Source organism: Mizuhopecten yessoensis, unplaced genomic scaffold (genome assembly GCF_002113885.1).
Source record: "Mizuhopecten yessoensis strain PY_sf001 unplaced genomic scaffold, ASM211388v2 scaffold10529, whole genome shotgun sequence".
In the NCBI taxonomy this organism is placed as follows: Eukaryota; Metazoa; Mollusca; class Bivalvia; order Pectinida; family Pectinidae; genus Mizuhopecten; species Mizuhopecten yessoensis.
Window position 1 is genome coordinate 742326 of NW_018408592.1, and position 24335 is coordinate 766660.

The 24335-nt window shown below is 36.4% G+C and overlaps 1 protein-coding gene across 2 annotated transcripts; it reads left to right on the forward strand.

Annotated features, from left to right (window-relative positions):
* The first annotated feature begins 1317 nt into the window (after window positions 1-1317).
* On the forward strand, window positions 1318-24048 carry LOC110460967 (gelsolin-like protein 2). Of its 2 annotated transcripts, XM_021514216.1 has the most exons (14): window positions 1318-1412; window positions 9895-9939; window positions 11704-11784; window positions 12316-12389; window positions 14041-14115; window positions 14243-14314; window positions 15092-15219; window positions 15663-15771; window positions 16379-16489; window positions 17782-17862; window positions 18719-18813; window positions 20019-20097; window positions 22152-22250; window positions 22868-24048. In XM_021514216.1, the coding sequence occupies exons 2-14, from the start codon at window positions 9933-9935 to the stop codon at window positions 22961-22963; spliced, it is 1107 nt and encodes a 368-aa protein (XP_021369891.1). In that variant the 5' UTR covers window positions 1318-1412; window positions 9895-9932; the 3' UTR covers window positions 22964-24048. The 2 variants fall into 2 exon arrangements, with proteins under 2 accessions (XP_021369891.1, XP_021369890.1); XM_021514215.1 differs by lacking the exons at window positions 1318-1412; window positions 9895-9939 and having other exon boundaries at window positions 11694-11784.
* The last annotated feature ends 287 nt before the right edge of the window (window positions 24049-24335 follow it).

A 24335-nucleotide genomic window follows, 5' to 3' on the forward strand; every position in this document is an offset into this window, starting at 1 on the left:
CAGTATAGGTATTTATCAGTGGACCATATATAGTATATGTACTTATCAGTGGACCATATACAATATAGGTACATATCAGTGGACCATATAGAGTATAGGTACTTATCAGTGGACCATATACAGTATAAGTACTTATCAGTGGACCATATACAGTATAGGTACTTATCAGTGGACCATATACAGTATAGGTACTTATCAGTGGACCATATACAGTATATGTACTTATCAGTGGACCATATACAGTATATGTACTTATCAGTGGACTATATACAGTAAAGGTACTTATCGGTGGACCATATACAGAACAGGTACTTATCAGTGGACCATATACAGAAAAGGTACTTATCAGTGGACCATAAACAGTATAGCTACTTATCAGTGGACCATAAACAGTATAGGTACTTACCAGTGGACCATATACAGTATAGGGACTTATCGGTGAACCATATACAGTATTGGTACTTATCAGTGGACCATAAACGGTATATGTACTTATCAGTGGACTATATACAATATAGATACTTATCAGTGGACCATATAGAGTATAGGTACTTATCAGTGGACCACATACAGTATAGGTACCTATCAGTGGACCATATACAGTAAAGGTACTTATCGCTGGACCATATACAGAACAGGTACTTATTAGTGGACCATATACAGTATAGCTACTTATCAGTGGACCATATACATATAGGTACGTATCAGTGGACCATATATAGTATAGGTACTTATCAGTGGAACATATACAGTATAGGTACTTATTAGTGGACCATATACAGTATAGTACTTATCAGTGGACTATATACAGTATAGGTACTTATCGGTGAACCATATACAGTATTGGTAATTATCAGTGGACCATATACAGTATAGGTACTTATCAGTGGACCATATACAGTATAGGTACAATATTGAACCCGTTGTTTGATGATGGTTTAGCAATCTATTAACACAATATTGTCTTATTAGACCACTTTACCAGATGATCTTGTCAGTGACCACAGGAATGAGAGCCAGATCTGAAACGAAAAGACGTAGATGGTTTTGAAGGGCCTCTTGAACCACGCACTGGTTTCGATCCCCGAAGTTCACTCAGAGAAATAAAACAATGTGTGGTATTGTGTTGTCTATATATATCGACCTTATTGCATTATAAAACCCTTTAAGAAAATGAGTAGTTTCCGTAACTATCTAATACAAACACATTGACTCCTTGTGCGTGCATATTAAAGTGGGCTACTGTAAGTAGCATCAAACAGCTGAGGCTGAGTAGAGACCCGGATGCTGCTGTTTTTGCGAATCCCCAAATTTGGCACAGAAGGCGGAAGTGATATAATAGGAGAAAGTTTCACAAACAGTCCCGGCAGACTTTTGGCAGAGAGAGAAAGGAGGAGCGCCAGACGGAGAAGGTAAGTAGATATAACGGACGAATAACAAGTCATTGTAATAAGATTTGTAATTTGTTTTACATTTTAACTTTAACATTCTTTGATAAAAAAATTCGACCAGTTAGTAGATATTTTACAACTATGAATCATGTTTATTTGCAAGTCTGCAGCCACGCCTAGCTCAGTACCGGCAAGATCGGTACTGTTTCGTACGTCTTGCTAAATCAAACGCAACGTGTGTAAATAATTTTCAGGATAAAAAGAGAAAGATTTCAATTTCAAATTTATCTGGTACTGAATTTGCAACCATATTACTTCTTTGGAGGTGTTGAATTATCAATCCAAACAAAATTGATTTATTTTTTATTAACATTTTTCTATAAGTTTGAATCGAATGAAAAAAATTGGCCTAAAGCAATTATGATTTGAAATGGTTTCAAGGAGATGTATTTTTTAAATACAAATTTACACGTACAAACCATTAAAGAGATAGACTGGTACTTCTAAAAATAGTTTCTGCTAGTCACGGCCTTGATGTTTGGAACGAGTGTTATTTACTTGAAACTACGCTAAGCATTGAAGCAGGAGGTTCATCTGTAGTATCAGTCGGCTAGCGGTAATAACTGCTGAGTTTGAACCTTGACCTCTAGGTAAACCGTACTCCAGACTTCAGCATCTAATCAAACCATCATAATTATTTTATCCTGGGGCGACTTCGCGCGCTACTCATTTTGATAACATGTTAAACAATTCACACGAGAGAGTATGCAATGTACATGTTCATTGTAAAACGAGCGTCCTGGTAAAATAATGGACTTTCAGAAAGGATGCAAGGATATGCAATTTCGTTTTGAAACACATATATGGCCGGATTAATGACATAGAGAGGGACGGATTAACGTCATAGAGGATGCGAGTTTAACGACATAGACATGGCGTGATTAACGATATAGACAAGACTGAATTACCGATATAAACAAGGCAGTATTAACGATATAAACAAGGCAGTATTAACGATATAGATAATGTGGGATTAACAATATAGACAAGGCAGGATTAACGATATAGACAAGGCAGGATTAACGATATAGACAAGGCAGGATTATCGATGTAGACAAGGCGGGATTAACGATAAAGACAAGGCGGGATTAAAGATATATACACAAGGCGTGATTAATGACACAGACAAGACGGGGTTAATGACACAGACAAGACGGGATTAATGACATAGACAAGGCAGGTTAAACGACATAGACAGACGGGATTAACGATAAAGACGAGGCGGGATTAACGATATATACACAAGGCGTGATTAATGACACAGACAAGATGGGATTAATGACATAGAAAATGCAGGTTTAACGACATAGACAGACGGGATTAACGATAAAGACGAGGCGTGAATAATGACATAGACAAGGCGTGAGTAATGACACAGACAAGGCAGGTTTAACGACATTGAGAATACTGGATTTACGACACAGAGAAGAACAAATTAACGACTGGGTTGTTTTAGTTGATGGACATTATTCCTGGTTCGTATATTAGTTCCCGAACATATTTTAATGTCCGAAATATCGATAGGCCACTGTGGATATTTCATTGGTTCTTTTGTGATGTTTAGTTTATTATTATAACTCACCGAATCCCCTGTCGCGACCCTCAATATAACTCACCGAATCCCCTGTCGCGACCCTCAATATAATTTCAAACCAAATCCTGTCGCGACCCTCAATATAATTTCTCACCGAATCCCCTGTCGCAACCCCCACCTCCACTTCCGTGTATGTTATTAACTCACAAACATGCTCACAAACGCACACGTGCAAGGAAATTAGAGGGACAGCATACCACTTGTACATTATGTATTTTGTGATGCTGTTATCAACACAAAACTTACTATTAAGTACTCCTCCACAGTAATGATAAGCACATGCGGTACAGAAGAGTTCCGAGGTTACAGCTTTACAGCAAACTTTGTGCCCAACTCCCTATGGTAATTTAACTGGAACTGGTTTTTTTTCTAGTTTTGTACCCCAGAAAACGTATACAAAATAAACATGTTCCTACAACTTTCGTGCTTTTCAATTACTTCATAGTGAAGTTTTCTGTGTAAATGAAACGTATAAATTCGGGATCCGTGATCTGGCTCTGAGCCTGAAAACTAACCAATGTGAAAATAAACTTTAAGCAATCGTCAGATTGTGGTTTTCATATAGATCAGATGAATGATATCATAGTTAAATGTGTGTTACAGAGAGAAAAATCGATTTTTGACATTATTTATAGTCGTAAATTTTCTTGAAAATACCAACTGCGGCGAACAAAATATCACTGCAAGGAATTGTAATCAACGACAATATGCTGAAGTATATATATAGATGGCTGGATGTGGATATTAAGCTGCAGAGTGCATTTAAACATGATACACTTAGCTTGCGGGGTAAACATTTGGTTCTCTGTTGGAACTGCACACCATTGTATTTACAAGTTGTTAGTATCAGCGAAGTTTACAAACGATCCCGGTTCTATTACCGATGGCCATGCCAACAGCGTTGGGTTAGTGCCAGCCCTTTCCTCGCCCCTGTTTCTCCCTCAAGGCCATGAGCCGGTGAATACAGGAATAGTTCCATCCCCAGCATGTTAGGATCAGTATTTGATGTATCTAATGCAAGCCTCCCAGCTAGTGCCCTCTCCTCGTTCCTTTAATTACTTACACCCCTCCGTACCTCGGACATGGTTTGTGAAAATAGACTGATTGACCAAACGTCTGGTGCCGAAAGTATTTTACCGCCCGGATGTAATGGCTATACCTGCTTTTCGGGATCATTCTTATGAATCATTCACTTACATAACACATTTAAATCTAATCTTACAATCTTAAGTGGGGCCTGATCTTTGAACGTTTTTTTTGTTTGTTTTAGAACACATTCATCATTTTAAATTTATTTTTTTAACAAAAAGGATTGTAAAACACTGCAAATATGTAAAAACATTGTAAATATATAAATGTACAACATCGTGAAAATTTCAACATCGTGTAAAGTTCTTAACCGTTAAAATTATAAATAAAGACATTAAATAAATAAAAAAAACACGGTTTAAATACAATATCGTGGAAACGGAAAAATAGTGTAAATGTACAATATCGTGGAAACGGAAAAATAGTGTAAATGTAAAATAGTGTAAATGTAAAATATCGTGGAAACGGAAAAATAGTGTAAATGTAAAATATCGTGTAAATGTACAATATCGTGAAAACGGAAAAATAGTGTAAATGTAAAACAGTGTAAATGTACAATATCGTGGAAACGGAAAAATAGTGTAAATGTAAAATATCGTGTAAATGTGCAATATAGTGTTAATGTTCAACGCTGTGTAAATCACGTAAAAGAACAACATTGTGTTGATGAACAACTTCATGTTATGTCAAAATACTGGTGAAATCTAAGGCGTTTACCAGAGGTTGATAAATGGCGGCGTGGCCATGTTATGTTCGAGAGGTTTTAAAGGTTTTGTAAATGGCTTGATTTCCTGCCAACAGAGGTGCTATCAGACGAGGACATTCCAGCTCTACCTAGCCGAAGTTGTTGATACTTTTAATAATTGTAACCAGGAGAGGAAAAATGCAAAGCCAGACCGACATTCGAACAGTGACCTCCGAACTCCAGAGAGACGCTCTGACCAATTGAGCTACCTGGTCGCCGACTGGCAACCCAGACAAGTTCCATTATATTCCTCCCTTCCTTTTCCAACTTTTCATCTTAGGCAGCGCTATTTACACACGATGTTCGGGTACCCACTTGCCAAGCTTACATAACACCGCTGTAGCAGAGAAGAACAGTGCACCCAGACCGAGACCCGAACTCGGCACCTCCGAACTCTAAATGGAGGCTTTAACCAATTTAGCTACATGGAAACCGGTGATTGACGCAGTTCACTCTGTACCATGTTGTACTAATGGATCATGTTTGAAGATGCCGAGGTAATTCGAATCATCAAGAAGTCTATAATAGAAACGTCCTGCTTACATTGAGAGCGAAATGATTCTCCCACACTTCACAGGTGCTGTCCTGTTTTTGCTCGGTAAATCATTAATATATAGAGTCTATCATATGTAGGTATGTGGGATATGATTATTCTGCACTCAAAGAAATAGCACGAGGTTATGCTAAACTTCAAAGTGTTATTCCAAGGGTTGGTATTTCTCTATCTTCATCACAAAAGAGTGATATAATCTATTAATACATGCCTACATTTTACTGTCGCTCTGCTAGTTAAAATATAACTTACCACTTTAAACATTCAAATTGGCATTTGACGTTAACATTTTCTTTAGTTTTATGTAATTTTCTTGAACATGTTTATATGAAACCATATATTGGTACCAATGACCTCTTCCCTGTCCTCTATGAGTTCTCATACTGGTAACACGACATCTCACCCGGGTGAGAAAATCCTGTCTGGTGAGAAGTTTTATTGTAAATGGGAGCATCGATTTCAAACCCATTACGACTGTATTTATGAACATGGAGATTCATATATATGAACAAATATATCAGTGTTTTGAGGGTTTGTCGTAGATGTTTTCTCAGTGTTTAATAGATGTAATGTAAATATATTGCTTTGCGTCGTACACAAATTGTTTATATTAGGATTGAACTCCTTTTTTTATGAAATAGATACATTCGTACCCTTGAGTTTATCGACAAACACACACGATATAGTTTAAATCTGATTCTAACACCAGTCTTTGCTTAGCTATATGTGTGTTTAAATGCTTTACATGAAAATCTTTGTCTAATGTGAAAGTCAAATTGCTTGGTTTGTGCGGATTGATGGGAAACAACACCCAGTTTTGATGTTCCTGTTTTCCCGCGAACTGATCTGTCAGCAAGCAAACAAAATAGTCCCGTCAAAATAAATGTTTTATTCTCAAAAAATAATAATCTGGTCACATCATTTACAAACAAATGGTGTCTCAAATCAAATTTTATCATCTAGCTATCCAAAAACTGGGTGTTAATATTTCAGCACGCTGAAGAACATTTTCGGAGTGTATTCAGTTTATTACGTGCTGACTTGGCAACTGAACTTGATTAAAAGATAAACTTCAGTTGGAAAACAGAAGTCATGCTAATCACATACTGTTAATACGCATATTAATTTGTAATTAATCAAAATTTAATTATCAATATCATGCATCTAACATATAGAGTATACTTTTATTCCTAGCAAAAAATATTATTCGATTTCACAATTTCTTGCACAACCAGCAGGATACAGATATATACTCATCAGACAACAGTTGCCCTCCCTGCACTTACAAACAACAATAGACGGTACATAAAACCAAACGGACTCTTACATCAAACAGAATAGTGCTGTACCACAAACAAACGAGTTTTTGGCAGAGATTCTTGAGATATTGTGACCTGGACCATCATAACACTACAAAGCATCTCTGTAACCCAGACTAGATGTTCATCAACACAAGCTGTCGACATAACAGATTCAAGAGCGCGTTTGCCGAGTTGTATAAAACGGTCCTGTTTCGCATGAGCTTGCGTTTTCAAAGCAGGTCGAGAAGTGCATTTATAAATCAGACATGCGATATGCTGATTGCTTTGAAATTCTTTTCAGAGTGTGCACACTTGAAGTTTGTTTCAAGTAAACATAGATAAAAGTACAAAATAATATGTCTTTAATATAATTTATTTTAACAACATAAATTTATTAGCAGACATCCCCTTTCGCCGTAAATAATCTTGGTATGTGATTGCATCAATTCCTAGAGAGGACCTTGGTAGATAGTTTTCTCTTCTAATGGTCAGGTAAGATGTTAACCAACTATCTCCACCATTAAAGAGTTCCACAGTTAGATACGTATCGGTGTCTATAAATCGGGACATTTTTTCTTAGCATGCATCATATGTTTGAGGGAAATAAGGGTAAACATGAATATGAGAAGTTATTTTAGACGGAATCAGTTGGGAACACGTTAGATCACATAAACAAACAAACAAGTACACATCAGACGTGAACACGATACACCACAAAGCATTGTGTGTACCGGAACGTGCGTTATCTCCTGTAGTACTAACACTTCTCGTTCTAAGTACGTACATAAGTATATAGTTTCCTGTATGCTCGTACGGGTCCCAACAAACTTAACATCGCTATACATGATACGGATTCTGTCAGATCTCGTTCAAAACAGTAGCTAAAATAGCTCATGACAAAATGATACACCGGGTGATACGTCAGTCATCACACGGCATTGTCGGTAATGATTCAGCCGAGTGGCATGCTAGTCGACTCGCTCATGATCAGCTAGTATAAGGTTCTTTACAGTTTACGAAACTAATTATGAATCATAAGGGAGCTTTTCATACCAGTATACAGGCAATGGATGAGGCTATCGAATGGGTTTCTGTAGTACCAGATTTAACAGTCAATTGGAAAGGTTATTGAGGGAGTTTCTGGACACGTTGTCAAAAATAAAGCAAGTCACGATGCAATAGGAGCGCAATTTGAGGTTAAAATATTACTGGTTTAACGTGTAATGTGATCATGAAGATTATGTAATATTTTATTAATATACCGGCCAAGTTATCCTATGTACGATTTCAGCAGCCAAGCTGATGTGTAAGTCTTACTTCAGCTATAAAACGTAATTCCAGATGGTATCGCATCCTGTCTTAACTGATAGAAAATAAAGATATAGAAGTTCTATATTAAGAAGTGTTGAAGACAACATGTGCTAGAATGAAACACCTTATGTATTCACAATGACCATCGCACGTTTGTTAAAACATAGGCCTTCTGTATGCCACTGCGTGTTATATAGGTCTCCTAAAGCACGTGTCATCATATGGCCTTTAATTAGCTGTTCAGCCCGAAACAAATATCAAGAATACTTGATATTTTACACATGTTATACTGGTTTGTAAATTATTACATTATTGACGTTACAAATATCCCAACGCCGGACACCGTATTGTTTTGGACTCTTCAATATAAAATGACAATGGAGGTTTGGTAAATTTATATCAGTTGTTATATGGAATTGGTCCCTCAGTTGCTGCCTGCTTAATTATTCGACTTGTTTGGCGGTAATCCAGCTTGTTTCTCATCGACATGTTTTAGAGAATACATATTGATAACTCACAGATCTGTACTCCAGGCCTTTTGTGGATCAGATATGGACTCTGATTCAGAATAACCTTCCATATTTTTGAATCCTTACAATTGTAGGGCTTTCTAAATGTTCACCAGCTTTACCACGCTTAATAAGAGCGCCCTACTAACCGCAGTGAAAGTTTATCAATGATATAGAGATTTCGATCAAATGTGCACGTGGATGACATGTTTTCAAGAATTTCTGGAGAACTTTGAATCGCTGTTTTTTTTCGAGACAACTATTTAGTTTTTCAAATTGCATATATCACTTTACCTCTCACCAAACTTTAATCACGCCTCAAAGATTAGTTTATAAGTCCTTCTCGTCTAAAATTTACAAATCGAGACATACTAGAAATGAGACTGGTTTTATTTCAACATTTTATTGCAAGAAAACATACACGAATGATGAAGGTGTTCCGAGCGTCAACTTTGTAATCGATCGCACTTTGTGTTTTTTTTTTTTAATGCTAAACGCATACTATTGTTATCCCAATTAACTTTTCACAGTGCACGACTTCCTGTCGACCAAATTTAGGGTGAATTTATACAGGAATCTTTAAAGAAAGAAAAAAAACTATAGTATAATGTCCTGTCATTTAACTTCACACCCATACATATTGCCAGGGTTTTCTACAGGAGACATTTCTACCTACGCTGCAGAAATATTTCAGTCCTTACCATGACGTGATTTTAACGCTTTAGGTGTCAGTATTCCGGCCTTGCTTAAATACTTATTTATTACGATGACGGATGATGATACATGCTTTGCAGGAATCTTTATAAATCCGAAACACCATTTTTCACATTTGAAAGACTTTGACTTCGGATTTTGTCTTTGTGCTTTTGGAGTTTTGGCATATTTTCCCTCTATTTCAAAAACATACTCGCACTTCAACCAATCACATACATTTCCTCTTGGAGTATAAGCACGCCCGTCACCATGCTTGACACGTGTTTTAGGGTTCTTGCAACGATTTCAAATTATTTGCAACTATTTATATTCCCGTTAACACAACTCTACATACGATCTTCGGTGAACTCCTATGTGGAGTGTCTATACGTGTCACGCCGGTATCCGGGTACTTTTCAATATCTTCACAAACTTTTGCAATTAAAACTAGGAATGATGTCTGTATCAAAGTTAGGAGTTTGAACTCGACAAAAACAAACGCTTAATAAAATATGTGCCAGAGGCTTCAATTACTTGTTATGATTACTTTCCTAAGTACATGTTTGAAGTTTTAAATTGCATCGCTGCTTTTTTTGCTGAAATAAATATGTATATATAAACTTCATTTTCGATTTATTTTACTTCCAGTTTGAATATCATCTCGAGAATCTAGAAGAAGCATCACCATGGCAGGTAGGTACTACCTAATCATAATGGTTTGTCTTATGTCTGTACTATTAATATATTCTGTTCTGTTAAAAAACAAGATCAAATTGCGTTTAATTTACTTTTTAAATCTTACATTGAAATATATAATATAATCAAAATACAATAGAATCTAATAAAGTATAACATGTTATTCAGGTCAAGAAAACCTCATCATCAAAGTTTAAGGATGCGTTATAGTAATAAATGGAAGTCTCGCTATTTCAATACGATTTCTCATTTAATTGTACAGTTTTACGATGATTTGGCCTCCGATGAAAATCCATGATGTCTTTATATAAACACTGATGTCTTTTTTATAAACTTATGACATATTTTTTATGAACCCATGATGTCTTTCCTTTCGTTTTGATGTCACGTTTTTTCCTGTTGTTTTCTTTCCTTTTGTTTTGATGTCACATTTGTTCCTGTTGCTGCCTTTTCTTTTGTTTTGAGGTCACCTTAGCTCCTGTTGTTTTTTTCTGTTGTTTTGAAGTTTTTTCAGTAACTGTTGTTGTCTTTTCTTTTGTTTTGATGTTTCATCTTTTTGAATACATCCATGTCTTTTGTCTTTGTCTCTTCACGCTGTGATATATTTTGTCCTTATGTGTTGATACTATGGTATAATTTGTTTTCGTGTGTTGTCGCTGTGGTATATTTTGTCCTTGTGCTGACACTGTGGTCTATTTTGTCCTTGTGTGCTGACACTGTGGTATATTTTGTCCTTGTGTTGACACTGTGGTATATTTTGTCTTTGTGTTGACGCTGGGGTATATTTTGTCCTTGTGTTGACGTTGTGGTATATTTTGTCCTAATGAGTTGACACTGTGGTATAGCTTGTCCTTGTGTTAACACCGTGGTATATTTTGCCTTTGTGTTGACGCTGGGGTATATTTTGTCCTTTTGAGTTGACGCTGTGGCATATTTTGTCCTTGTGTTGACGCTGTGGTATTGTATATTTTGTCTGTGTGTGTTGCTGTGTGGTTTATTTTGTCCCTATGTTTTGACGCTGCGGTATATTTCGTCCTTGTGTTGACGCTGTGGTATATTTTGTCCTTGTGTTGACGCTGTGGTATATTTTGTCCCTATGTTTTGACGCTGTGGTATATTTCGTCCTTGTGTTGACGCTGTGGTATATTTTGTCCTTGTTTTGACACTGTGGTATATTTTGTCCTTGTGTATCGACACTGTGGTATCTTTTGTCCTTGTGTTGACGCTGTGGTATATTTTGTCCCTATGTTTTGACGCTGTGGTATATTTTTTCCTATTGAGTTGACACTGTGGTATATTTTGTCCCTATGTTTTGACGCTGTGGTATCTTTTGTCCTTTTGAGTTGACGCTGTGGTATATTTTGTCTGTGTGTGTTGATGTGTGGTTTATTTTGTCTTTGTGTTTCGACGCTGTTGTATATTTTATCCTTGTGTTGATACTGTGGTATTTTTTGTCCTTTTGAGTTGACGCTGTGGTATATTTTGTCCCTATGTTTTGACGTTGTGTTATTTTTTTGTCCTTGTGTTGACGCTGTGGTTTATTTTGTCTTTGTGGGTTGACACCGTGGTATATTATTTCTGCTTCCTATTCCTAAATGAAAGTTAAAATATTAAGACATGCTTTCCGTTTCTCTTTTTCTGAATTGATATATTATAGTCAATTTACACACACACACACACACACACACACACCACAGGCATTTCAGTTAAAAAACAATGTCTGCCATGGTTTCATGGTACATGTATGTTAAATGTTTTCAGGTTTGAGAAAGGCAAAGAAGTACAACTGGAAGGATTCCAACATGGCGCTGTTCGGCTCCAAAACCGATAGAGAAGTCAAAAGTACGAGTTGTTTTGTGTGGATAATTAAAAATGGGGCACCATAAAGGTTTAATAAAGTCATATACCGTGTATCGGTGAAACTAGCCATTGACAGAGTATGATAATGCTACTCCGTTTGTATAATATCAAATGCGACATTACAGAGTTTTGATTAGGTTTGGTTGTATTTTGTTTAACGTCCTATTAACAGCTAAGGTCATTACAGAATGAGTCTCCATGTGTGTTGTGAATGCGTGTTTGTGTGTATGTGTGTTGGAGAATGGGTACGTTATTGTAATTGCCTCCTTGTGATAGCGCGGATCTGTTGTCCATTTTAGAGTGCTTCCTCACTGAAATACCATGCCAATGGCACCCATCACAGAATTCTCATTTTACAATTCTCGTCAAATTCACAACTTAGACATATCAAGGTTTCTGATGTTTGATTTTGTTTTTGTGTATTGAAGCTGTGATATACACATACATATAAATGATTAACAATGGTATTTATTTGTACTATAAGTCGTGGTTTGATTCATTTTATTTTACCAGAGTCGTCTGCACAGACAGAGCCAGCGTGGGAGGGTGCTGGCCAGGTCGAAGGATTGCAGATCTGGAGGATCGTGGTAGGTTACTGGTCAAATTGAAGCTAAACTAACCACGTGTTTTTATAATGGGTCAATGTATGAGTGATGACAGGAATAAATTATTATTTTGTGTTTTTTGCAAAATAGTAGTGACTGGATAAGAGCTGACTAGATTAATTAGTAGTTACTGAAATAGTGGTGACTGGATTAATTAGTAGTAACTGAAATAGTGGTGACTGGATTAGAGCTGAGTGGATTAATTAATGGTTATTGTTACAGCGATGACTGGATTAGAGCTGAGTGGATTAATTAATGGTTATTGTTACAGCGATGACTGGATTAGAGCTGAGTGGATTAATTAATGGTTATTGTTACAGCGATGACTGGATTAGAGCTGAGTGGATTAATTAATGGTTATTGTTACAGCGATGACTGGATTAGAGCTGAGTGGATTAATTAATGGTTATTGTTACAGCGATGACTGGATTAGAGCTGAGTGGATTAATTAATGGTTATTGTTACAGTGATGACTGGATTAGAGCTGAGTGGATTAATTAATGGTTATTGTTACAGTGATGACTGGATTAGAGCTGAGTGGATTAGTTAATGGTTATTGTTACAGTGATGACTGGATTAGAGCTGAGTGGATTAATTAATGGTTATTGTTACAGTGATGACTGGATTAGAGCTGAGTGGATTAGTTAATGGTTATTGTTACAGAGATGACTGGATTAGAGCTGAGTGGATTAATTAATGGTTATTGTTACAGTGATGACTGGATTAGAGCTGAGTGGATTAATTAATGGTTATTGTTACAGTGATGACTGGATTAGAGCTGAGTGGATTAATTAATGGTTATTGTTACAGTGATGACTGGATTAGAGCTGAGTGGATTAATTAATGGTTATTGTTACAGTGATGACTGGATTAGAGCTGAGTGGATTAATTAATGGTTATTGTTACAGTGATGACTGGATTAGAGCTGAGTGGATTAATTAATGGTTATTGTTACAGTGATGACTGGATTAGAGCTGAGTGGATTAATTAATGGTTATTGTTACAGTGATGACTGGATTAGAGCTGAGTGGATTAATTAATGGTTATTGTTACAGTGATGACTGGATTAGAGCCGGATGGATAAGTTAATGGTTATTGTTACAGAGATGACTGGATTAGAGCTGAGTGGATTAGTTAATGGTTATTGTTACAGTGATGACTGGATTAGAGCCGGACGGATAAGTAAATGGTTATTGTTACAGAGATGACTGGATTAGAGCTGAGTGGATTAATTAATGGTTATTGTTACAGTGATGACTGGATTAGAGCCGAGTGGATTAATTAATGGTTATTGTTACAGAGATGACTGGATTAGAGCTGACATTGTTGATGGTGGGGATATCATTGCTAATGAGTTAGTTGTATATATGTACCTGTATTAGTGATGACTGGATTAGAGCTGACATTGTTGATGGTAGGGATATCATTGCTAATGAGTTAGTTGTGTATATGTACCTGTATTAGTGATGACTGGGTTAGCGATGTGTGGTGAATTGATCAAAGTGTTTCCACTTCATTCAGAAATTTCGCAGAATTTTGTATTTATGCGAGTACTGCTAGTAAATCTCTTGCTCTTTTGATAGTCAGGATAAAGTTTGACAAATTTTCCTTCAGTACAATTTGTGTATTTCAGAAATTCAAGGTGACCCACTGGCCTAAGGAACAGTATGGACATTTCTACGATGGAGATTCCTATATCATTCTTAAGGTATGTCTAAAACGGCTAATAATGGCAATATACGTGTCGAAATGTATTACACAGCAGTATATTTACCGTAACTTTTATAAGTTCTAAAAAAGAAACTGTATCTAAAATGTCTTCTTTACTTTGCCAGACAACTGACAACCCCGGAAATAGTGAATTAGCCCTCCATGTTCATTTCTGGATTGGGAAGCACAGTAGCCAGGTAAGTAATATGTTTTCTTGTTCATTCCGAGTGTTATTTATCCAATCGGTTAAGGATCTCTGTCCCACTGTGGGAAAAACACTAGAAAAGGAACAATAGCTTTTAATGCACCCAGTAACCTCCAGTTTAAAGGCTAAGTTTGTTTTGAATACAAATAGGAATTGAAAACTTATTGCCCCCTCCCCATCCCCCCATAAACATTTTCATAAACGTTCCGCTATATATGGATTTTCTTTTTAGAAATGATTTATCATTTAATGATTGTCATGCCGGAATGCATGATTCTTAGGTTACGTACAAAAGTTAACTCATTCACCCCTAAAATTTCATAATGAGCTATTCCAACCTTTAAATTGGAGGAGTTCAAATGTGTCTTCAGGGGTGAAAGAGTCAAACATTTTTATTATTTGAATATTTTTAGTGTTCCACATGTATACTTTTTATAAACTTAATCTCGTGCAATTCATATTCCTTATTCTAATCGAACCAAATTTAAGCATTTCTTTAAACAAAAACTCATTCTATTGTTTTCTACGTTAAAGCGAAGTATATGCAAATCCCTGTAAAAATTAAATATTCACCTTAAACTTCTATGAAACATACGATTCCCATTAGGTAATCTTTAACTGTTGGGAATAATAATATGACTTTTTACCTTGTGATATGCGCTGTTTTAAAATCTTTGACCGTGCCCGTGCATATTTTGCCCTTTGCCCTTGTGGGATGTAGCCTGTGTAACCTTTGATCCTATTTAACCTGCTACACGTGTCGTCACAGGACGAGTATGGGACGGCGGCCTATAAGACTGTGGAGTTGGACACACTGCTGGATGACAGGGCCGTACAGCACAGGGAGGTCCAGGGGCACGAATCCGCTCTCTTCAAATCCTACTTTGAAACCATTGTGTGAGTGAATATCTCGACGAATCCCGAACACTTTCAGTGTGAGAAGAAGTCTTTCTCACTTCCGGTGCGCTGTTTTCTGAACAGTGTCTAACATTTAAAGGCCGATTGGCGTAGTTTGGCGTAGTTATCAAGTTACAATCATTTTTAATTGCATTACAATCTTTCATCCCTGTGTAACGATCCAAAGCATCAGTAGATGCATACACCCAAGAATTGTGTGTGAAGCACCTAAGTTCGACAGACTGGGTCAATTTTGGAAGTATTTTGACCTTGAATGAAAATGGTGCCTTTTTCTTTTTTTGTTTTATCTTAAAAATCACGCCCGTATCATCCGAAATGCGTGCACTGAGGCGTACATCTTTTGAAATTCTGAGCATTGTTATGTCACATAAGTATCGAAGTACGTAAGTGATAATGTCATGACAATATGATGTGTTGAACAGTACTATGGACGGTGGAGCTGACACTGGCTTCCGTCATGTAACACCGGAGGAATACAAACCAAGGCTGCTTCACTTCAGCGGTAGTCGTAGGACAGTGGAGGTTAACGAGGTAGGTATAGGACAGTTGAGGTTAGCGCGGTAGGTATAGGACAGTTGAGGTTGTGATTTCTATTTTTTTCAATCATGTCTGTTTGACATTATGTCCCGCCTACTAACCATGTATGTCTGTAAATTCGGGTATAACGCTTGTTTAATGAGTATAAGGTATCGATATAATGATACCTTGGTATTGAATGAACGGCTAAACATTCATTGGAGACATATTTCCGAAATATAATCCTAGTTATACAAACATTGTTCCACTTTTAAACAGGAGATTTATTGTTTCTGCAGAAAAACCGTTGACCTACCATTAAGGATGTATGCTACATTACACATTATACCGACAATTTGTAGAAGATTTATCTCCCTTGTAATTTAAACCCATTATTGTATTCTTCAAAATTGTACATTTTGATTTACTTTCTCAAAAGCTCCTAGTTACTATTAACAACGCTTAATGTAAGGTTTCTTGTTGAATTCTTTTGGAATAGAGATGCGTTTGTTAGCTTCATTAATCCTAATAGCGATTCTCTTTAACAAAATTCAGGTAGAAGTTTTACGATATTGAAAATACCAATGACAAATATTGAACTGCATAGTGTTTCTTTACGCAGGTACCGCTTTGCAGGAGTTCACTTAATACTAATGACGTCTTCATCCTCGACCTTGGAAGAGAAATATATCAGTGGAACGGATCTGACTCCAGCAAGGACGAGCGTTTCAAGGTCATTACCATTCATTGTTTGAACAGTAACGATTCCCGGGAACGGTCTAGGGGTTGTAAAGTGTACATAATTATATATAAAGGTGAGGTAGTTTTCTAACATATCTAGGGTTGGGAGTTAGCGTGCAGACGCCATCTGAGAGTGATTGAAGTGTCCAGATTCGAACTCAGTGATGGGGTAGGTGGGGTTGGGGACAGGGGGAGGGGGCTGTGTTGTTTAAGGGGAAAGCGGTTGAGGTAGTTTCAGATGGGATCAGGAAGATCTCCAAAAGAAAATAATTTTCAAGACGCAATCAGAAATAACCACTCCGAATTACACAATCAAGAAAACAAATTCTGTAGGGATAAGAATGTCCTAGTTATCTGATAATTTGAGTTTTGTTAGGAAATGATGGAGATTACCGCCCTTTTACAACATTTACAGTTGGTGGATTTGAAGGGACGGATACGCTTGCGCTACTTGTATTGCCCACAGGGTCCTCACGGTCCTGAGCTCATTGGGTTAAAACTTAAAACAAAACGGTTGATATCCAAGCCTATGCTGCTAGACATGAAGAGACAAAAACAATGTCTTAACAGTGAAACGATTGAGATCCGCACCCTACAATTATCTCCCCACGCTATACGGGTGGATTTTCTACGAAGTATACTTGATATTTTGGACCTGCAATTATTGTGAAAAGAAATAATGTAGCATCTGGAGGCTTGGTCCAAAAGGGGGTTATTGAGTGGCAAAGTCTTCGCAATGCTACTTTTACTGAAACGTTTATCATATTGCAACCAAACTTACAATGAAACATATTTTATATAAGTGTACCGCATGTTGTTTCAGAAAAAGAATGTTGTCCTAATAGGTGAACCCAGGGAAATTTCGCAATATAACTTTCAATGATAACATCATATTGCTTAATTATGTGATGTGCTAAATATTTCGCTGGTGGTTCGAAGATTTCGGTACAAAATGCGAATATAACGAAAATAAAGCCCTGCGAAACATACCTGTTTTACAGTAAATGTCCAGGTAAGCAATGCTAGCCGTCTGGGTCTCTTGTTTTATAAACGACAGCACATTATTTACGACAGTATACCATGACATGTACTACAGCTGAGAAGAGGGTATTTAAACTCAACATCAATTTTGACAAATGCGTTAGGTAACGCAGGTGTCTAGGCGATCGGCTGCGAAGTTTGCTTAACGTAGAATTTCAGATATGCCACTAGCGCCAACTCATTCCTTATATGGAGTCTCTGTCTCCTTAAATGGAAACTGATTTCTCCTTACATTTCTTACAGGCGATGTCCTTCCTGTCACAACTGAAGGCCGAAAGGTCAGCCAAGTCGGAGACTTTGGAGGAGAGCATGCTGCATGGCGAGGTAAGTATAACATGAGACATCGGATGTATCGAATATGTTACAATCGGTTACATGTTCGTATAACTTGCTCTTTTCAATATTTGTAGACGTTTGGGTTATGTGTAAGTTATTGTTCTTTCCATCGGTAATTTGGTCCGAAGTGGACACACTATGTCTTGCACGAGTTCAAACGTCGGTACAACGAATTACGATAAAATCTGAGAATTATCAAGATACAGACGAGTGATCTGTGATGACATCACTGCATCTCCATTTTATGTTTAATATGGACCGGAAGTTAAGCATGTAATAATATATAAATATTACGTTTATTTAACGACACTTATCTTACAAGTTATTTCAGCTAATATTAATCATTTTTGCTGGCCCGGATATAAACGCAATCAGGGAATTTAAGTCTGCCACATTTTTGAATTAGAGGATATGGAAAGCATCAATCGTACTTTTTATATTTTGAAATAAAAATGAAATGAACAAGAATGTTCCAACAAGAGTGTTCAGAGATTTCAAAATATCAACGCGGCAAACCCGTAATTCGAACTCAATACCCCTGCCCACTATACGGTCGCTCACATCCTATCAGCAGCTATAGTCATTTAAGGACGGGGTCGCTCAAAGCAATTGCACTACCTGATAAATGGAATTTTTTCTTGCCTAATCCAACTAGAGTTACATCGAAACGAAATCTAGGGGAGGTAACTGTATGTATGAAAACTACAGTGGAACTCTCTAGTGTTTTGCCTGCAATGGGATAGGAATCCTTAAGGTAAAATTAATACTGTTCCAATGAATTTATCTAACCAGATACAGTACGATATTTCTCAGTTGTAAAGGCCCCCTTCTTCTTTGTCTGTAGCACAAATTTTATGCCGCCCTGACAGAGACTGCTGAACCCGATGATGACAGCGACGATGAGGGAGGCGAGGACAGTGACGATAAATCATTCTTCAAGTTAGTAAAATGGTCATCAGAAACTTTACGCCAAATCGAATAGCTCCGATGTGGGCATAAATCGACCTCATTTTAAATCCAGTTTTATAAGGAGTTAAGAATCCAGTCTTCAAATTGATTAATCTACCATTATAAGATGAATTTTAGTTTACAAAATTATGTTATTAATTAAGAAATCGAGTTTGGATTGCTGACTTTTTGTTCATTTGCATTTGTGTGTTTTTTAATTAGTTGTCCTGTAACGAGGCCTGTTATATAATTGATCACGTTACAAGTTTACAATGTAGACGCAAACTCCCCCACATTAAAATCGCACATCATCATGATAGTATGTTACATCTTTGAGTCATCCTTAAATTATCTTCATCATGATGACCTGATGTTTACTGATAACGTAAATGAATAATTTGAAACAAACTGCAGAAAGTCACAGAGGTTTCATTATAACTATGTATTATTTTGTATTTAATGTTTGGGCCAGATAATAAATTGTTCTTTCGATGTGTAGACTGAAAACCGAAGTGCACTTTATAATTATAAACCGCGAAGTTCAGTTTTTGGTCTATGCATCAATCAAATGTTTTAAATACCCCGCGCGCGTGCTGCAGGTATGAATTCCTACTCCCAGTGATTCTGGTTGAGCCAAAGCGTTCAAACGTACTTATCAAATAATGACGTTAATTAGGTCATGTACAGATTTCCATGTCATCTGTTCAGAAATAGAGTATGATGCTCGAGGTTCAAATGTCAAAAGACGTTGTTGCAGACGATTATTCAAGTATGAGAAATAACTACGTTTTTGGGAGAAAATTAGCACTTAGTGTATGACGTTATCAAAATATGTTTTCATTCGATTATTTGATAAACTGTTAACACAAACCAATGAAAAATCGTGTTTCCAACAATATTAGATAATCAATGTCTAGTTAAACGTATCTGATTAGGTAACACAGTTCGTGTCACATACACAAAAGTCCTGTAACCAGTTCCTGTGTTAAAAACTGATTTTTTTTTTAATTGAATAAAACAACTTAGGTTAGTTGGCTTCGTATAATCCTTAAGCTATATACTTTAGGCCCTTTAAGAAGGGTATGATTAGCGCACTAAAATCAATGTCCTCATACACCTTATTTATGAAATTAAGTAGCTATTGTATTAACACATAACATGTATTGTCTGTCTATACATCGGTGTTCTTGTTGCAGGGTTTCAGATACTTCCGGAAAAGTTTCTATGACAAAACTGAAGACCGGAGACGTATCATGGAGCGACTTCAAAGCTGAGGTAAACACCCTAATTGTATAATGTGTCATAGAATATTCTTTATTGATCGTACATATAGGTATGATTTAAGGTCTGGCTTTGTTTGTAAACATGAGGTTTTTAAGTTTAGGTCTTTCTGCTTTTAGAAAAAATGAGGGTTTTGAGTTTAGGTCTTGCTCTGTTTGTTAAAATGACGGTTTTTGAAATAAGTTCTTGCTCTGTTTGTTAAATTGACGGTTTTGAGTTTAGGGTGTTGCTCTGTTTGTTAAAATAACGGTTTTGAGTTTAGTGTCTTGCTCTGTTTGTTAAAATGACGGTTTTGAGTTAAGGATCTTGCTCTGTTTGTTAAAATGACGGTTTTGAGTTTAGGGTCTTGCTCTGTTTGTTAAAATGACGGTTTTGAAATGAGTTCTTGCTCTGTTTGTTATATTGACGGTTTTGAGTTTAGGGTCGTGCTCTGTTTGTTAAAATGACGGTTTTGAGTTTAGGGTCTTGCTCTGTTTGTTGGAATGCCGGTTTTGAGTTAAGGGTCTTGCTCTGTTTGTTAAATTGACGGTTTTGAGTTTAGGGTCGTGCTCTGTTTGTTAAAATGACGGTTTTGAGTTTAGGGTCTTGCTCTGTTTGTTAAAATGACGGTTTTGAGTTTAGGGTCTTGCTCTGTTTGTTAAAATGACGGTTTGAAATAAGTTCTCGCTCTGTTTGTTAAATTGACGGTTTTGAGTTTAGGGTCTTGCTCTGTTTGTTAAAATGACGGTTTTGAGTTTAGTGCCTTGCTCTGTTTGTTAAAATGACGGTTTTGAGTTTAGGGTCTTGCTCTGTTTGTTAAAATGACGGTTTTGAGTTTAGGGTCTTGCTCTGTTTGTTAAAATGACGGTTTTGAGTTTAGGGTCTTGCTCTGTTTGTTAAAATGACGGTTTTGAGTTTAGGGTCTTGCTCTGTTTGTTAAAATGACGGTTTTGAGTTTAGGGTCTTGCTCTGTTTGTTAAAATGACGGTTTTGAGTTTAGGGTCTTGCTCTGTTTGTTAAAATGACGGTTTTGAGTTTAGGGTCTTGCTCTGTTTGTTAAAATGACGGTTTTGAGTTTAGGGTCTTGCTCTGTTTGTTAAAATGACGGTTTTGAGTTTAGGGTCTTGCTCTGTTTGTTAAAATGACGGTTTTGAGTTTAGGGTCTTGCTCTGTTTGTTAAAATGACGGTTTTGAGTTTAGGGTCTTGCTCTGTTTGTTAAAATGACGGTTTTGAGTTTAGGGTCTTGCTCTGTTTGTTAAAATGACGGTTTTGAGTTTAGGGTCTTGCTCTGTTTGTTAAAATGACGGTTTTGAGTTTAGGGTCTTGCTCTGTTTGTTAAAATGACGGTTTTGAGTTTAGGGTCTTGCTCTGTTTGTTAAAATGACGGTTTTGAGTTTAGGGTCTTGCTCTGTTTGTTAAAATGACGGTTTTGAGTTTAGGGTCTTGCTCTGTTTGTTAAAATGACGGTTTTGAGTTTAGGGTCTTGCTCTGTTTGTTAAAATGACGGTTTTGAGTTTAGGGTCTTGCTCTGTTTGTTAAAATGACGGTTTTGAGTTTAGGGTCTTGCTCTGTTTGTTAAAATGACGGTTTTGAGTTTAGAGTCTTGCTCTATTTATTAAAATGACGGTTTGAAATAAGTTCTCGCTCTGTTTGTTAAATTGATGGTTTTGAGTTTAGGGTCTTGCTCTGTTTGTAAAAATGACGGTTTTGAGTTTAGTGCCTTGTTCTGTTTGTTCTTGCTGTGTTTGTTAAAATAACGGTTTTGAGTTTAGGGTCTTGTTCGGTTTGTTAAAATGACGGTTTTGAGTTTAGGGTCTTACTCTGTTTGTTAAAATGACGGTTTTGAGTTTGGTGTCTTGCTCTGTTTGTTAAAAGGACGGTTTTGAGTTTAGGGTCTTGCTCTGTTTGTTAACGTCACGTTGTTGACCTGAAGACTCTTAATCTGTTTAGTAAGAACAAGGACTTCTGAAATTAGTTTTTCTTGACAGGAAGTGGCTCATTACGTAACATTGTATTTTGCTTACATTACGTGTTATGTTACAAAAATGCCCCATGTTTGTTTTAATAGGATGTGTTCTTGCTTCACCACGGAAGTCTGGGCGTGTTTGTATGGGTGGGTAAAGGAGCTTCGGACGCCGAAAAGAAGAACGGCATGCCATATGCTCACGTACGTATCAAAGAGTTAATAATCGTATATATGTTTTCTTTAAGGCTTTGGGGGGTTTATGCTTAAAAACGAGAAATATCAACGTTATTTCATATATTATGTTTGTACAGATTGATATATCGCAACCAGTGAAATGTCATAAATATGGGACGCTTCCTATGACTTATAAATGAATAATATAAAAATTTAAAAAAATGTTTTATGATCGTGGCAGTACAAATCGTACTAGTCATCAAAACGTCAGACATAAACATTTCACTGGATGTGTTATATGAACACGTTTTATTTAATCTGCATGTATATTTACAAACCTTACGAAAATATATTGAGTCGTTTTAGGATAAGGATTTGTAAAATTATGATTATTTTTCACCTGATGCATATATTTTGCCAAATCGATTCTCCAACAGGTCTGCATATATATGTGTATTTTACTCTATAAACGACTCGGAGAATAAATAATGTCTTTCTCTGTCTCGTTTCCACTTGAAACTAGTCAAACCGTTCACCCATTCCTATAATGTCGTGTTAGAAAATATACTGTTCTTTATTTTGTTTTTGTTTTTGGATAAGCGTGTAAAACCTTACATTTAATAAATATTTCCTGCTGTTTCCAGAACTATTTGCAGAAGCAAAAGAAGTGCTACCTTCCGATCACCGTCATTCGCCAAGGACAAGATTCGGCTGACTTGACACTCGCCATGAGTGCTTAAGAGTTCTAATGACATTGATCAACAATATGTTGTTAATCATGCATCAAGACGCTTTTTTCGTCAGTTGTAAACAAATAGTTTAGTTGCTTGGATTCATATTGTGCTTCCGTTAATGGTAGATTGTGGCCCCTGACCCTATACCACTAATAGCCGAAGGATATTTTCCGACCGACTACATGACGTCAGACAGGATGGTCACATGATAACGGATCTTTATCTAAAAGTAGTTATTCATACCCGAACACCGTTTGGAGTTTTAGTATGGAGTAACGGTGGTATTGAAACCTAAATGTATTTATTGCACTTTTATTTATTTTAACTTATCTTTTTACTCATTTCCCTGTGTTAGGAAACTCCAAAAACACAATGTTGAAATGAAGGAAGTTTAACATCATAACGTAAATTTCCGGATCTTCAGAAATTGACCTGGTGTCAATTTCTTCACCTTTTACTGGGTTCCTGTGTTACCAATGTATTTTCACAAGTTACATGTCCTCCGCATTTTTTATTTAGTGTGCTGTCTCTATATTTTTTTCTGTTGACCAATACCAGTGTTTGATAGTGTATTGCGGAAGTTGAAGTTTGAAGTTGCTATTGTGAGAGTTTCACATTCCAACGCAAATCTTAAGTCAAAAGTTAAACAAAATTAAAAAACCATAAACACTGTGTATCACTGTTTTATTCTGCGGTATACTTTTATAATAATTGGTGAGTGGAGCGAAAATTAGCAAATTTTAATACCTCGCTAAAATGTTCGTTTGGAGAATTTGAATTATATCTCATAATAAGTCGTTTGAAAATGTATCGGGAAAATAATCATTAACGAATGTTGACCAAATTATCGTTACACACTGTAACGCATCAATAAATTCTTTTGTTTCCCTATTCTGTTTGGAATGTCGATGATGTACAGGTGCTATAAAGCTGAACGTTTTTGAAATTGATTTTGCAGTCTACGATGATGTTTTGGGACCCTATTTCTTTTTTCGTTTTTATTTATGTTTTGTTGAAATCACTTGTTAATATTACTATATTCGTATCTTTAATGTCAATTTCAAAATTAAAATATATGATATTGTGATTTACTTATTTCGTTATTTTATGTTTATGAATTTTATGAAGCATTATTTGCCATCAGGTGACATGATCTTAAGTCTGTTTTCATTATTTCCCACTAAGTGATAGCGTCCTGACCGTTTGTTTTCTTTATTTGCCGCCAAATGACAGGATCTGACGTCTGCTTTCATTATTTACCATCAGGTGAGAGAATCCTGGCCCTCTGTTTCTTTATTTGCCGCCAAGTGACAGAATCTGACGTCTGTTTTCATTTATTTAACACCAAATCAGACGTCTGCTTTCATTATTTACCATC